The 14,464-nt window shown below is 42.4% G+C and overlaps 1 protein-coding gene across 1 annotated transcript; it reads right to left on the bottom strand.

Annotated features, from left to right (window-relative positions):
- Window positions 1–559: 559 nt before the first annotated feature.
- Window positions 560–14,433, bottom strand: RAD17 (RAD17 checkpoint clamp loader component). Its single transcript, XM_027653091.1, has 16 exons — window positions 14,227–14,433; window positions 11,854–12,120; window positions 11,180–11,263; window positions 10,418–10,574; window positions 9,814–9,950; window positions 8,684–8,736; window positions 8,466–8,591; window positions 8,309–8,378; window positions 7,617–7,728; window positions 6,328–6,522; window positions 5,837–5,922; window positions 5,397–5,543; window positions 4,793–4,939; window positions 3,928–4,048; window positions 3,013–3,070; window positions 560–1,744 (listed from the first exon to the last, which is right to left on the bottom strand). The coding sequence occupies exons 1-16, from the start codon at window positions 14,257–14,259 to the stop codon at window positions 1,501–1,503; spliced, it is 2,037 nt and encodes a 678-aa protein (XP_027508892.1). The 5' UTR covers window positions 14,260–14,433; the 3' UTR covers window positions 560–1,500.
- Window positions 14,434–14,464: the final 31 nt, after the last annotated feature.

Raw genomic sequence — 14,464 nt, 5'->3', positions numbered from 1 at the left:
TCTGCCTCACCTGGAGCTGAGGGGATGGTAACTGGGCACTGCTTTGATGGGGCACTCACCAGCACAGCAAGAAATTTGGGCTTCAAAGAGAATAATGCTCTCTTTGTGTGTGTGGTGTTTTCATGTGAAACAGGTTTTATGTAGTTACTGTGTAGTCACACAGCCCAGTCTCTGCCATTACAGGGTGTAATTTGCCAGGTGTGGACTGAATTTGGCCCTACCAAGGGCAAGGCCAGTGGGAAACAGCTGATGTGAAAGTAACTGTTAATACCTGGCACTACAGTAAGGAAAATTGAAAAGACACAACGAAGGAGCGTGGGGCTGTGCCTGCAAAACAGAAGTCAGTATTTCCTGCCTTATTGTCATTTGCACTGGAGGCACCTCAGAAACAGCCCATCCAAAGCACCCGGGAGAGGAAGAAAAGTGCTGATGGGCATCAACAACCAAAGACATTTTGACTTTGCAGCAATGAGCTGCAACTGAATTTTAGAACTAGGAGGGAAATTTCTCTCTTTGAAATTAAACAACAGCTGTAGATGGAAAGACTACACCTGTCCCCTAGGAGATGACAAATCCAGAGTCTTTAATAGCATTGACCCAAGGTCTGGGTGGATAAACACGTGTCTTCTCTTACTAAACTCTGGCTGTGAGCTATACAGAAATGCAAACGTGCACCACACAAAGGAATTTGGTTACACTTTTTTCCTCACTCCTGTGGTATCACTATCCCCAGCACTGTACCATGTGTCACTTACCAAACACAAAATCAAGTGCAACCTAAGGAGAAAAACTGCACTTTACACACTTTAAACTTCCTATAGAGAACAACTTCAGCTTGATTGTTGCATTTTCCCCTCCATAAGTTATGAAAATATCTTTCAACAAGGAATCCAAAATAAGCTATGGTACAACATATAAACTTACTTATAAAGACATAAAAATCTGAGTCAGAATACTAAACAGTATTAATACAGTAGGATTTTTCTTTACATTATCCGTATGGGACATCAAACTTTTTCTGTGTACATTTCAGCCTCTTATTTCATGAAGGTACAAACTTCCAAACAGCAGGTTCATTTGAAGGTAAGAATTTGAACAAAACCTTCAAATGCTGACAACTTATGGCACATGTACTCAGGAAACACAGTGTACAATTGCAAGGTAAATTAAAATATGCGAAAACTAAAAATAACTTAAGACTGACACTGCTGATCTACAGTCTCTTTCAGATTGATTTCAGTCGTTTATTACTCTCTTTTTATAGACGATTTTGTGGCTCAAGAGAGGCAGGAGACTGTGTGTGATTCAGTGTTCAGCTCAAGGCTGATCCTGCACAGTGAGGAGGAAGCTGAAGAGAGCTGTTGCGATGCTGAGACAGTTCAGACCTGGCTCCCAGCCCCGCTCTGTGGCTTAGGCAGCACTTTGGGGCAGACCACGCTCTCTTCAGCCGAGGCCTTTGCAGCACCTCGGCCAAGCAAGGCAGTGGGTGGGGTCTGGAGCTCAGTCACTGTCGAATTCCTCTATTGTCAGCTCCTCCTCCTCCATGATGGCCTGGGCTGCCACGGGTTGGGGCTGGCTGCCAGGCAGGTCACTGCCACTGCACTGGCTGGAGGGCAGCAGGAGTCCCTCGGGATCACTCTCTCCCGTCCCGCTGTTCCCCGGCTCCACATCGGCACCATCACCCTCTCCATGGAACAGCTCCGGGGTCCCGGGGTCCTTGTCACTCAGAGCTTCCAGCTTTAACCTGTGAAATCATCAGTGCAGCACTGCATGACCACACACAGACAGCTGCTGTTTCATGGGAGCTCACATAGGAAAGACAGACTGTCCTCAGATACAACCTTACTCCCACTGAAACTGCTGCACTGAGTTATTTTAAGGGCTGGTTAGTAACACAATTTAAATTATGTTCATTTAGGATTAATGAAGGAAGCAAACACCTGTATTTCTCCATAGTCCCTTTCCAGCAGACTGAGCAAATGGGAAAGGATGACAAGTGAAGTTATCCCTCAGATCAGACTTTCAGTGACACACACCCAACTTATTAATGCAGACACAAACAGTCATCAGTATCCAAAGGTATGTGCAATGACACTTAATGGCATAAGGAAGTTACAATTAATTTGACAAGTTACACTGTCACTCAGATGAGGGGGATTACAAAGAAATACATTGCTTAGGGACAGTCTCCTTCCTTAATTTTAATACAATTGTCAGGAAAGAGGGTGGTTCCTGGAAATATAGCTTGGAAACTCATTGTTAAACTCAGCAGCAGCGCCAGTGACAAGCAGGAGATGCTTTGTCAGGTGCCTGAACAAACTCTGTCCTGGTAGGAGATGACAGAGTTTGTCTCACTCCAGCTGTGATCTGGATTCTTTACCAGAAACAGACCAATTAAAACTCTTAAATTTCAGAGATGTCAAAGCCACACAAACCTAACTGAGGCTCTACCACAGTAAATGATATCTATGATTCAGAGGGCTCACGAGAGTCTCAACACAACGTCTTGTGCCACATCGCCTCACGAGCCCTACACAAGCTGTAAGGAGGGCACATTAAATAAATAAACTCATTAAAATATTTTGTATTTCTACAGGGATACAACTGCTTCAAAGGAAGTTGGAACAATTCCCTGTTGTTCCTTCTTTCTTGCACCTCCAACACAAAGGTGAACACAGAATATTCTACCAAACTTCCAGATTATTGTTCTGTGTCATGACAAACAACAGGCAAGATGCACTGAACTCTTTGTATCAATTCACTTTTATTCTCACATAAATGTTTTTGATAGTAAAGGAAGTATTTTGTTCAGATCATGCACTGGAGAAACAGTGCCTAGGACAGGTCTAATACTTAATACAACAGAAAAGAAAGTAAAACAAGGATTAAAAGCAAGACTTCAGTAAATCACAGATGATTTACTGTGGAAGGGTTCTCTACGAAAGGGTTCTTCCCCTTAATATAGTAAAGTAATGAAGTCTCGCTTCAAGTATAGGCAGGATTTAACCTTACCTCCCAAAACGCCTTTTCAGTGGCAGCCTCCCCACGTCTTGGATAAAAGCGATCTGAGCTAAGAACAAAGAACCACCAGTGTCATAGTGAGCAGATCATAATTAACATACAATTACACATACTGGAAAATAAACAATTCATGTGTTAGTCAAGTATTCCTGGATACATTTGAAACATTTTAGATACCAAAACACTGCACATGCATATATGTAACTTTTTTCCCAAACTGCAACAGTTTACCACCATACTGACAGACTGCCTACACACAAGACCCTAAAAACCCCCTGACATTCATCCATTTCTATTTATGTCGTAGAGTTATTATTCCACAGCCTACGAAATTAATTCATCCTGATGGCAAGGCCTTAGTTAAGACATGAAGCTTTTTTTTAGAAGCAATTAACACAGCACAAGTGACCTAGCTGACTAAACAGTAATTTTTGAATTATGTGAATTATTTAAATTTTTCTGTATGAACGGTCTGCTATTGGATTACCTCAGATTTTACATTTTTTTATGCACAATAAACTCAAATTTTGTTTATCTGGGAAAGGCTTTTTAAAGCCTTTTAAGTCTGTTGATGTTACTGGAAAGATATCAGTAAGCAACGAAAATCCAGTTAATTTTGCACACTGATTTCCAAAAGTCATCTTCTTCTCAATTCCTCCAGCAGATTTAAAATAAATCTAAATCTAGAGAGCAACTTAATTAGTAAGGTTTGATAATCCTATCAGAACAGCTTTAATTTTGGCTGTTATTAGAAGCACCTTTGGGTATCACCTCTATACATTCACCATAAAAAATTTTTTTTTCTGAGGCAAAAGCATAGGCAGTATTGACATTTTGGCTTACAAAATTTTTCAGTGTGTTTCAACTGCCAAAAAAGAGTCTAAGATCAAGTTACACCCATCTTACCTTGGTTTCTCATTGGGTTTGCTAACATAGCAAGATAAGGCAGCAGCTCTGTCTGAAGGCACTCGGGTGGTAAACAGAAGCTTGAGAACAGAGATTTGGCAGCAAGGCAATTTTCCTGATACTGTAAAAGTTGGGGAGGGGAGAGAAGAAACACAAGTAAAACCACCTGGTGGAACATGATTACTGTAGATATTCTGTATCAAAATACATAGACTTTCCTCCTGTCTGCTAGATGACTACACACAAGCTACTGAGAAATGAGACTAGAAGAAAAGATAAGCAGTTAGAGTTACCACAGACCAACCATAAAAATGGTAAAATCCTTTGGTTTTGCCTTTTGCTGAGTATTAACACTTCCAGAAAACAGCTATCCTTTGATTACAGAATTCCCTGCCCATCCAGGCCAATACTTTTTGACACATAAAGCAAGAGAAGCATGAGTTCAAATGTAAAAAATTGCCCAGACCTTTGGTATATCCTGAACAAGCTACTTCTGATAAACACATAAACTGTAAATTGTGAAACCTACATAACAGTTCAATGTGCAAAAAGCTCACACTCAGTCCTAGGAATACTTTTTAGTATTTGAATGCTGATTGTGTCTCCACTAATGTAGGACTGAGACTCTCCCAGCAGCATGTCAACTTGGACACAGCAATCAGGCTTTGTCAGAGGCCTCCAATTTATTTTTACATTAAAGGACTGATACAAATTGCTCTTCAAGCAAGTGCTTTTTAGAAGCAGATGATATCAAAATAGGATATTTGACAAGTTTAGCACTGTGAGCAAATCTCATCTATACCATACTACTCAATAGTCATACCTTAGGTAAAACAAAAAGAAATAATAAAAATCAAGCATTTACCTTTTTATTGATAAAAAACCACTGGGGTTTATGCAAGGGTCGGAATCCCATCCCTCCCTGCTGGTGGGCAAAGGCCCTGGATGTGTTGGAATGGATCACCCCTCGGGTAGCCACAGAGGCACTGTAGTTTTCCATCACAAGACGTGTCTAAGAGAGAAATTGGGCACTGTGTGACCTTGAGGTGCCTCATTTGAACTGAAACACCCTCAGGAACTGCAGTGACACAACCTGCCCAGAATTTTAAAGTTTAGATTACTGTGGAACTTTTATTCAAAGCAGCTGAACAAAAGAGCTGGTTCAATTCCTTCAGGGGAAAGGCTTATTGATGCCCACACATTTTTAGCATGATTATGTTCTACTTAAAAATACTTTGTAGAACATTCTACAAACACTACAACCCACTATAATAATAAAATGCTGACAGAAGCTGGACAAAAAATGTGTTGCATCTCTTCTGCAGCTGATGTATTTCAGCATTCATTAACAACTCACTGTCACCCACACTAAGCCTGCAGCAAACATTCGTAAATGCAGTGAGATGTCACAAAGCTCAATGTCCAAGTGCTTAAAAACAAGTGTGTGCCTATAGAAAGATGACACTTACACTCCAGTTACTGCAAAGGACATCAGCAGCACTCAGATATTCACTGGCTCTCACCACATCGTCTATATCAGAAAAAAAGTCCGCATAGTTCTGGTGGAGGTATAAATTAAACATGGCTCCTGACATATGTGATTTTTCCACAATATCCTATTAGAAAGAAGAAAAGTTCAAGTTTTAAAAGGTAGGTAAGGAAAAGCACCCAAGTTAAAGGTATGATACATGTAGATGTTCAGGGAGCTGGAACACAAGGTCTCAGCAGGTGGTGTTTGGACACAAAGGGAGCTGGTTTGCCCCAGGGAAGGGGGACAGTGCTCCCTTCCAGATCAATTATTGTGTAACTTAGACTGAACAGACACACATTTTGATTAAACCATGTGATTGAGAATTTGCTTTGGTGTGTTTCCAACACAACTGAACTCATGGAGTAACTGCAGGAGTACCTCAGGCTGAATGAGCAACGTGTCCCGATGGAATTCTGACAGGTGGGCAGGAAGCTGAGGGAATTCTGCCTCTGACACTGGTTCTCCTACAAAGGATTTCACAGTCTTTAGTCTTTTAGCATGAGAAACATTGTTAGCAACTGTCAGCTCTACAGCACCTAAATTACAACATTTCCAGCTCCCAAAAGATCCTGAAACAGGCACAGATCCTTAACTATACAGTCAATGTTAGAGTCATCAACACACAGTTGGTTACATTAAGCTCCACGTATTAGTTTTGCCTCACCCCACTACTTCTCTTCAGTTGATTTTGGAGCTAAAATTGTGAATTAGTAGCAATTAGGGATCCCCTATTTAGCTGATTTCATACCATTGTTATTGACCAAACATCCCCATCAGAGGCCACCCTAAGCCTTACTTTAGAAAATCAAGCTATCAGCAGCTGACACGCTTTACCCAGTCAAAGGGAGAATAAGTCAAAGTTTTCATACTTTTGCAATAAATTATTTTCCCCAGAGCATGGAAAAGAAAGATGGATGCATCTTTGCCACCAATGGCTTGTATCTCCTGGTCTTCTGTGGTATCACATTTACTTTTCTTTCTTTCTTTCGATACTGCAGCTTTCTCACATTTTATTGTGGAGCTCCTTTTCTTCCTCGACCAAAACTCCTTCTCCAAAGAGCAGTCTATCAATTAAAGCAAAAATAAAATCAAGAGAAAGTACATGAATCCATAGAAGTTTTCTATTACACTGGTACTGCTAATGCTTTATATAAACCAATAATAGTAATAAAAAGAACAGAAAAGGTTACATAAATACAGGCATAAGGGAAAACTCCTTTATTAGGAAGACGATCCAGTCACCTAAATTAGCATCATTCACTGGCTTCATTCCACTTCTGTCCCTTAAGCCACAGCTGAGGTACCAACTACTTTTTCTGAATAACAAACAACTGTCTTTAAAAAAAGCATTCAGGTTTATTCTGTCTAGTTCTGATGTCCCCCAATTGCCTTTGTTTAGAATTTCACCTTTACAAAGCATAAGTACAAATATATGTAAATTATGTTTCAGTTACATCCTCTTCACTTATTAATTTGTCTTATGTTTGCATTGTCTGTACAACATCCTCACTGAAATACAAGGTGGCAAAGAAAACCTTTCATTTAGGTGATTCTTCCAACAGCCTACTAATGTTTTACAACCTACACAACGTTTTGAGCTTCTAGAAATAAACCCCTTATTCTACTGTAATTTAATAAACTTGGAAATTTTCACCCACAATTTGATTTAGTGGCTAGTGAATGCTCCTTAGTGAGCTGAGAGAAATTATCTTTTAAGTATTTGTTTTTCTTTTCTCCCACAATTACCATGGATCCTTTTTACCCATACATCAATTTCTTAACAATTACTGACTCATAAAATGCTTACAAAATAAGCAGGATAAGAAATGTAAGAAGGAGTCAATGAAAATATTGCTCTCAAATGAAGGTTGAGTCTTTATGACAGCAAACACAAATAGCAAAGATACCAAGAAGAAAATAGGGTCTTTCACTAAATTAGGTCAGCACATGCATTGCTGCCACGGTTTAGCCCCAGCCAGTCACTGAGCCCCACTTGCTCCCTCGCTCCCTCACACACTCTGGGTCTATTCCTGCTCCAGAAAAGTGTGTCAGAAATGCTGTGCACAGCTCACCCAGCCATGCTGCAACACCAAACAGAACACATTCTCAGCAAAAATGGCCAAAACATCGTTAATTTAACAAAACCAAACTCTTTTACCTTTCCTTGAGGAAAACTGAAGGCTGTTTATTGCACTTCTTATGTCACCTGAACAACCTCTGCAAAGCAACTCCAGAGAAGCTCTATCAAGGGCATGATTTTTCTCTCTGTTCTACAAGGAAAAGCAACATTAAAAACAACAAAAAAGGTGGGAAAAGGCGTATTTGAATATGGCTGCAGACGGACACCACAGACACAGAAGCATCCACCCTGTGCTCAAACCATGGAATGCTGCTCGCTTTAAAACATTTAATACATTGTTACACAGCCATGTTAAAGAGAAAAAGGCACAGAACTCTTTGCAAGGCATCATTCAATAAAGTACTTAATTGTAATCAAAACAGTTCAGGAATAATACAGGGTTTAAGTTCAAGACCTCTTCTAGCCTTGCTGGATACAACAAACCAATGGAACGAATTCTATTCCTGTTATTTGTTTCATATATATAAATACTGTTATAAATTTTCAGAAGTAACTTTGTAGACTCAGACCAAGGATCAAGTTAATCTAATCCGAAAAACAAGCTTGTTCCTTGTTTTCTGTTGGGGCAAATGGTGAGGGGTTTTTTGGGAGTGTGGGGCTCTATAAAAGATCAAACAAATACAGTAACAAAAATAACATATTTCAGATATAAAAGCATGAAATCTTTTGGTCCTAACACCGCAAAGAATCCAGCAGCTCTGACAACTTACCATCCCAGCTTCTGCTGCAGATATTCGATTGAGAACTTTCATCATATTTGTTGGTGCAACAGGCTTGAAACTGTTGAATGTTATTTAAAAAAAAATCAATTAGTTTCTGACTTCTCCCTTATTTTTAATCATGTTTTAATGAGAGAAAAGATCTTACCTAATAGTGGATATACAAAGCTCCTCTAGAATTTCTGTTGGGAACAGTAACCTCTGGTTGTTGTCTCCACTGAAGTTGTCAGAGATTATAAATATCAGGGGGCACCTACTTGTACGAACAAATCTCCTGAAGTGAAAAACAAGCAAGTGTCGTGAGGACCAAACCCCAGTTTGCTGCGAGTGGCAAAGATAATAATTAAAAACTTATTTTGTGCCAACCTGAGAATGCCATGCAGACTGCTGGGGTCCCGGTAGAACAGGTTGGGAATGTCCTGCCCAAAAGAAAGAGCTGCTGACACTACATTCAGATGTGAATATTCCCTCCCACAGACATCAAGATTGTCATGGCACATCACATTGCTGCACATTTGTGTTCCTGGCTAGCTTCCTTGCAAACAAATTTGAATGCAGCCAACGCAGAAAAGAGCCAGAGAGAGGGGAAAGAACCCAAACCCAAAGCACAGTATATCTTTCGTTACAGAAAACAATTATCTAAAAATAAATGCTTTCTTTCTGTCTCTGCTTCCTAAGAAACAGCCCTGGGTGATCACGTTGCCTGCCAGACAGAGATTTACCCAGAGGATAAACACTCCAGGCAGCTCTGCTGGGGAAGAGGGCACAATACACCATGTGAGGTGTGACACGACCTACACAAGCAGGTGACATTATGAAGACAAGTCACACAAAACTCCTAAAATCTACAGTACCCAACTAGAATTTTTGCCGGTTTTGTCTTGGAAGTTTACTTGACTATCAATTTCTAAATTTCCTTCCAGAAAAGGAAGAAAGAGTCAGAAAGAAATTGTTATTGAAACACATTCCTGAGCAAGTACAAATAAAGTCTTGTACCTGCCCAAAACCCCTTAGTCCACACCTCTGATCTAAATAACACCCCGTGAAGATCAGGGACCAAGTGCTAAATTGCAAATGTTTCTCATTGTGTTCATCCTCATCTGTCTCCTACACTCTCCTGCATCCTTAAGGGACAGGAATAATGGGATTTTTTCCCACTCTTCCTTTTTACACACACAGATACTTCTAGACAAATAATCAAATGTGGGAACGACTTTCAATGTTGTGTTGATCTCCTTTATGATCTCCTCTGTTACTTATTGCTGTACTCAAATCAGACTCCAATTCCTGACTTTTGGTTATATGGTTCATCTACAAGTAGAACGTGATTCTCAACTGTAGAGGCTGTAGAGGCTCAAAGAGCAATAAAGACCTCATCTGCAGTAAAGCTGATGAACTTTGGGAAACACCAGTCCACCAGCTGAAGCTCGTGAGCATATCAGTATTACAACATCAGGTACTGTTTTCAACCCAAGATTTCACAAGTTTTCACTTACTTCAATAAGAATAAGCTTTTTATCACTTTCTGAGGACTCCCCAAGCATCTGAAGTTTGTTATACTTATTTGCTCTTAATAGAAAATCTTGAAAGAGAGCTGCTTGGGCCTGGCTCGGAAACATATGAAAATTGGAGTCTGAAAGAGAAAACTAATTAAAAATATGTATTCTATATTATACCAAGTAGAATAAAATACCCACAAGAACTAATACCCACCCAGGCTGTTTTCTGACAGCACCACTGAAGAAGCCCTTCGGCAAACAAATACAAGAGAATTTTTAAAAGGTGTAATTCAAGTGAGGACCCCAATAAAGACATTTACCTGGTTTTATTTAGTTGGTTCAAGTGATATCCATGCTATTACAGAGCTCTCTGTACTGATCTGAATTGTCAGTTATTTTGGAGTTAACACTGTAAAAAACCTAAATCCCTTTCCAGATAAAAGCAACTGAAAAATTTTTATTATACACTAGGGAATGGATTTACGCAGATGTGGATCTGATTTCATATGTGACAGACACAAAAGAAACAAAACCACAGCATATGAAAACCACAAAACTAACTGGAACAGAAAAAATAAGAGAAAAAACCCAAAATACTTACCATGGTCAAACATGTTTCTTAACTCTTCCTTTGTAAAGTCTAAAGATACAGGATTGGTCCATTCTTGCACCTGAAGGTCAAGATCTTTGGCCAGAATTTGCAGAGTTGCAGTTTTTCCGCAGCCAGGGGGGCCAGTCAGCAACAAAACAGAGCCACTCTGACACAGAGGGACAGAAATAATCCCAAATGTGACTGATAAATAATGACAGTTGGCTGGAGATGAACATTGGTTGAATTTCCCCTGTATTTTCTCTGGTAATGATCCTCTTTCCCAATGAAACCCAAGTCACATATTTTGTGTTGTTGATTTACCTGCTGAGTGTTCACAAAGAGAGAGCTAGGCCAGGACTCTGAGAGTCCTGTTCTGTTCCCAAAGCCCCTGGTTAGTTGGGCTGTTGCAATTTATGCCTGTGTACAAGAACAGCTCCCATCCACCAAACTAAAAACGTCCTGGTACACCAACCCTGTGCAACTGGACATTTGCCAAGAGACCTAAAAATTAACCTGAGGTTTCAAGCACACTGAAGAGTTGTGATTTATGACTGTAGGCCAGAAAATAATATTTCTGACCAAAATCAGAATCCACCTCTTACCAGCACAGGCCCCAAACAAAAGTACAAGCTCTAACCTGTGTTCTTAAGAGACTTCTTACAATGATACACAATCACTACCTCTCAGTTGAGGTTTTTCTCTGAACTTAGAATTGCATCCAGCTCATTTGTATGGTTTGATACCTCTGGCTGTTCATTTTAGCATGTTTACCTGCTTTGGTTGCCTCTGAAATATGTGCATTTTTAACCAGGCCTCAACTTCTTCAATTTTCTTCTTTTGCACAGCAAGGTCATTCTGAAACAAGGTTAAAATATGTGAAATTCATATATTCACCTCTTCGTTTCTAAAGATGAGATTCAAGGATAAAATACATGCTGACTGAAATATTAACAGACATGCTGGTGTGTGTTCCAGTTACATTTATGCTCTGCAGAGGCAAGTGCTACAGTTAAGGATGATCAGCTCAACCTGTTTCCTCCAACAACCTGTTTTCCATTGTCTGCAGTTGGGAAATAAAGAGCTGTTAATCATTCTCAAAGTAACAACACTACAATCTTGCCTATTGGTGTCATCATGCTTCCCAGACAGCTGGGTTTTCCCAGTGCTTGGAGCAGATGGATGTGGCTGGAATTCAGTAACAAGTTCAGAAGTTTAGATGTGGACTGACAGGAAAGAACATCTGATCAGCAGCTTTGCCTCCTCAGGAGGCCTGAGGGAAATGTGTCTCCTACAGATAAAGAGCTCCTGGCAGTGAACAAACCAGACCAGCACCTTTTTGCTGTAGCAAAATAGGATATTCTGGGAGCCTGACCAACACAAATTACGGACAGAAGCACAGCATGTTACTATGTTACTACTACGTTAGAACTCAGAGTAAGTCCCACCTGAGTCGCAGGTTTGTACCTCTCCACCCATGGCAGCTCATCCTGGGACAGGCTCCAGCTCTGCCTGGACTTGCTACAGGGCAGATCCACCACAGAGGGCTTTGCCCTTTTCCTGGAAGGAGCCCTGGCTTTGCTGTTTTCTGGCACAGAACTTGGGTCCTTCTGCTGCTGCCTCCAGCCTCTCCCAGAGTTGCCTCTCAGGGCCTTCACAGCAACACTGGTGCTTCCAAAGGAGTCATCGAAGGGGTGCCCCAGCCAGTCTGCCACCTGCAGAACACAAACACTGTCCCACTGAAGCAGCACCTCCTCCCCTTATCTGGCCACAGCTGTCCCTAGAAAACGGCAGCTTTTTATCCAGTGTACACTTGTCCATCCCTGGAAGTGTCCAAGGCCAGCTTGGACAGGGCTTGGAGCAACCTGGGACAGTGGAAGGTGTCCCTATCTGTGGCAGGGGGTGGGACTAGATGGGCTTTAAGGCCCTTCAAACCCAAACCATTCTGGGATTCTGAGATTCTTCAGTATTAAAATAAAGCCTCCTCTCACATGTTGTGCTAAGAGTATTTTGCAGCAAATTGTCAAGTCAGAACAAGTAGAAAACTCCACAAACACACATCCAAACTAAAGAAGTAAAATTAAATCAGAGATAAGAATGAAGAAGCAGCAGCAGCTTACTCAGACTGTGTTCGCATTAAGGTCATGTTCACATTGTCTCTGTGCAGTTTTCAGTATGTGGCACTTTTTTCCCCTCTTCTTTAACACTTACAATGCAGCATTTGTGATTCAAAGTTGGAAGCAGATGGCAGAGAACAACTATTGAGGTAGCACAATAAAATCAGGGATTGTTCCCTATTTGCTGCATGGGGCAGCTTGGGCTGAGTTGTGACTGCATCAGAGCCTGCAACAGCAACGCAGAACCATTCAGCACTGAATTTTGGGTTTGAGGAGCTCCCAGCTGGAATAGGGGTGCAAACTTACGCTCCAAAGCACTTCTCAAAGGCCCCAAATACCATCACAGGGGTCACTGGCAGCCCCTCAGTGCAGGGCTGAGATGGCAACAGAGCCCCCAGTGAAAATGTGAGTGACAGAACAGACACAACGTTCCCAAAAAGGGCCGGGAAACCACAGTTTACACATCTCATCGACCAACACAGCAGAGTGTCCGAGAGCCAGGGGTGCCAGGATGCTCTGCCTGGAATGGGGTAAAACAACTACAACAAGGCCCTGTTTGCAAAGCCCCCAGTGGGGAATGAAGAAGGGGGGGTCACACTGCTTTTGGGTTGAACAAAGCTGAAACCAGCCAACTCATCAATCCCAAAGGGAAAGATCCTGAGAGGGAGGGGAAGATGTGGCAGAGCTGGGAAAATCCCCAGAGAAAGCAACAAACAAGTGACGCCATTGAGAACTGCTCCAAAGCTGCTGTGCTGCACACCCTGGACACACCTAACTGACAGTCCAGCACTGCATACTAGAAAAGCCCAGGTCCAAATTTTAAGGGTGGGATCTTGTGACATATCCCTTCTTGTGGGTATGTAGATTCCTCCCCAGAGTGGGGACACACTTCAAGGTCACTCCTCCAGGCTGAGCCAAAGAGATTTGGTCGTTGGTCTAGGTGAGTGACATCATCTCTAATTAATAATTGGTTTTACATTAATACAATTGCTTAAATATTCAGAATCACAGAATCATTAAGGTTGGAAAAGAGCTCTGAGATCATCGAGTCCACCCTTAGTTTCATGCTCACATTTCAATTCTTTAAACATTCATATTCCAACTATTGCTTCCAAGTGCACAGTTGTTACAGCTCCTATACTGTGTAGTGAATAATTGTGATCAAGATCGCTTTGTCCAATCATACTTATACAAATATATTTGATAATGGTTTGCTGCCCTCAATCCCGCGGGACAGAGTTGTACAGTGACACTTGTACAACACTTTAAACTTGAACCACTGACCAGGTCTGAGGCTGGGACTGGATCCAGCCGCCCCCAGGCTGCTCTGGGAGAAGGGGTTTGGGAAGCCAGCGGGTCTTGGGGCGGTTTGGGGGTCTCCTGGGGGTGTTGGGGGTCCTTTCTGCACCTTGCGACTCCACGGGAGTGTCTCTGGTGAACTCTGAAGCTCCCGCCGTGCCCGTGACCCTCAGCACCCGGGAAACAGCGTCTGCTGGGGCTCCAAGAGGCCGTTATTCCCACAAAAGCCGTTTTTAGTGGAATTTGCATATTTACCCGCGACGCCCCGTGCGAGTGGAGGGTCCCTTCCACACACACCGACACCGAATGTTACTCTCGGCACAAAATAACCCCGTGGCAAAGGAGAACCGCCAACACCGAGCCCGGGCAGGAACCGCCTGAGCGAGAGCCCCGACTCGGACTCACCTCCGCCAGCCTTCCCGGGGCGCTGCCGGACATCCTGGGCTGGGAGGCACCGGGGGGCGCCGGGGGAGCCCCTTCCCCCTGCCGGGCGGCGGCACTCGCGGGGTCTCGGTGCCCTCGGACTCTGGGGATCTCTCGGTGCCCCGGGGGGTCTCTCGGTGTTCTCCGGTGTGCCCGTCCCGCCCCCCGGTGCCGTCACTCCTTGGCCCCGCGCGGTCCTTCCCCTCCGGCCGTCGCCGGG

The sequence above is a fragment of the Corapipo altera genome, unplaced genomic scaffold, assembly GCF_003945725.1.
Source record: "Corapipo altera isolate COAL_440 unplaced genomic scaffold, ASM394572v1 61305, whole genome shotgun sequence".
NCBI lineage: Eukaryota > Metazoa > Chordata > Aves > Passeriformes > Pipridae > Corapipo > Corapipo altera.
This window is presented reverse-complemented; position numbering and strand designations above follow the sequence as displayed.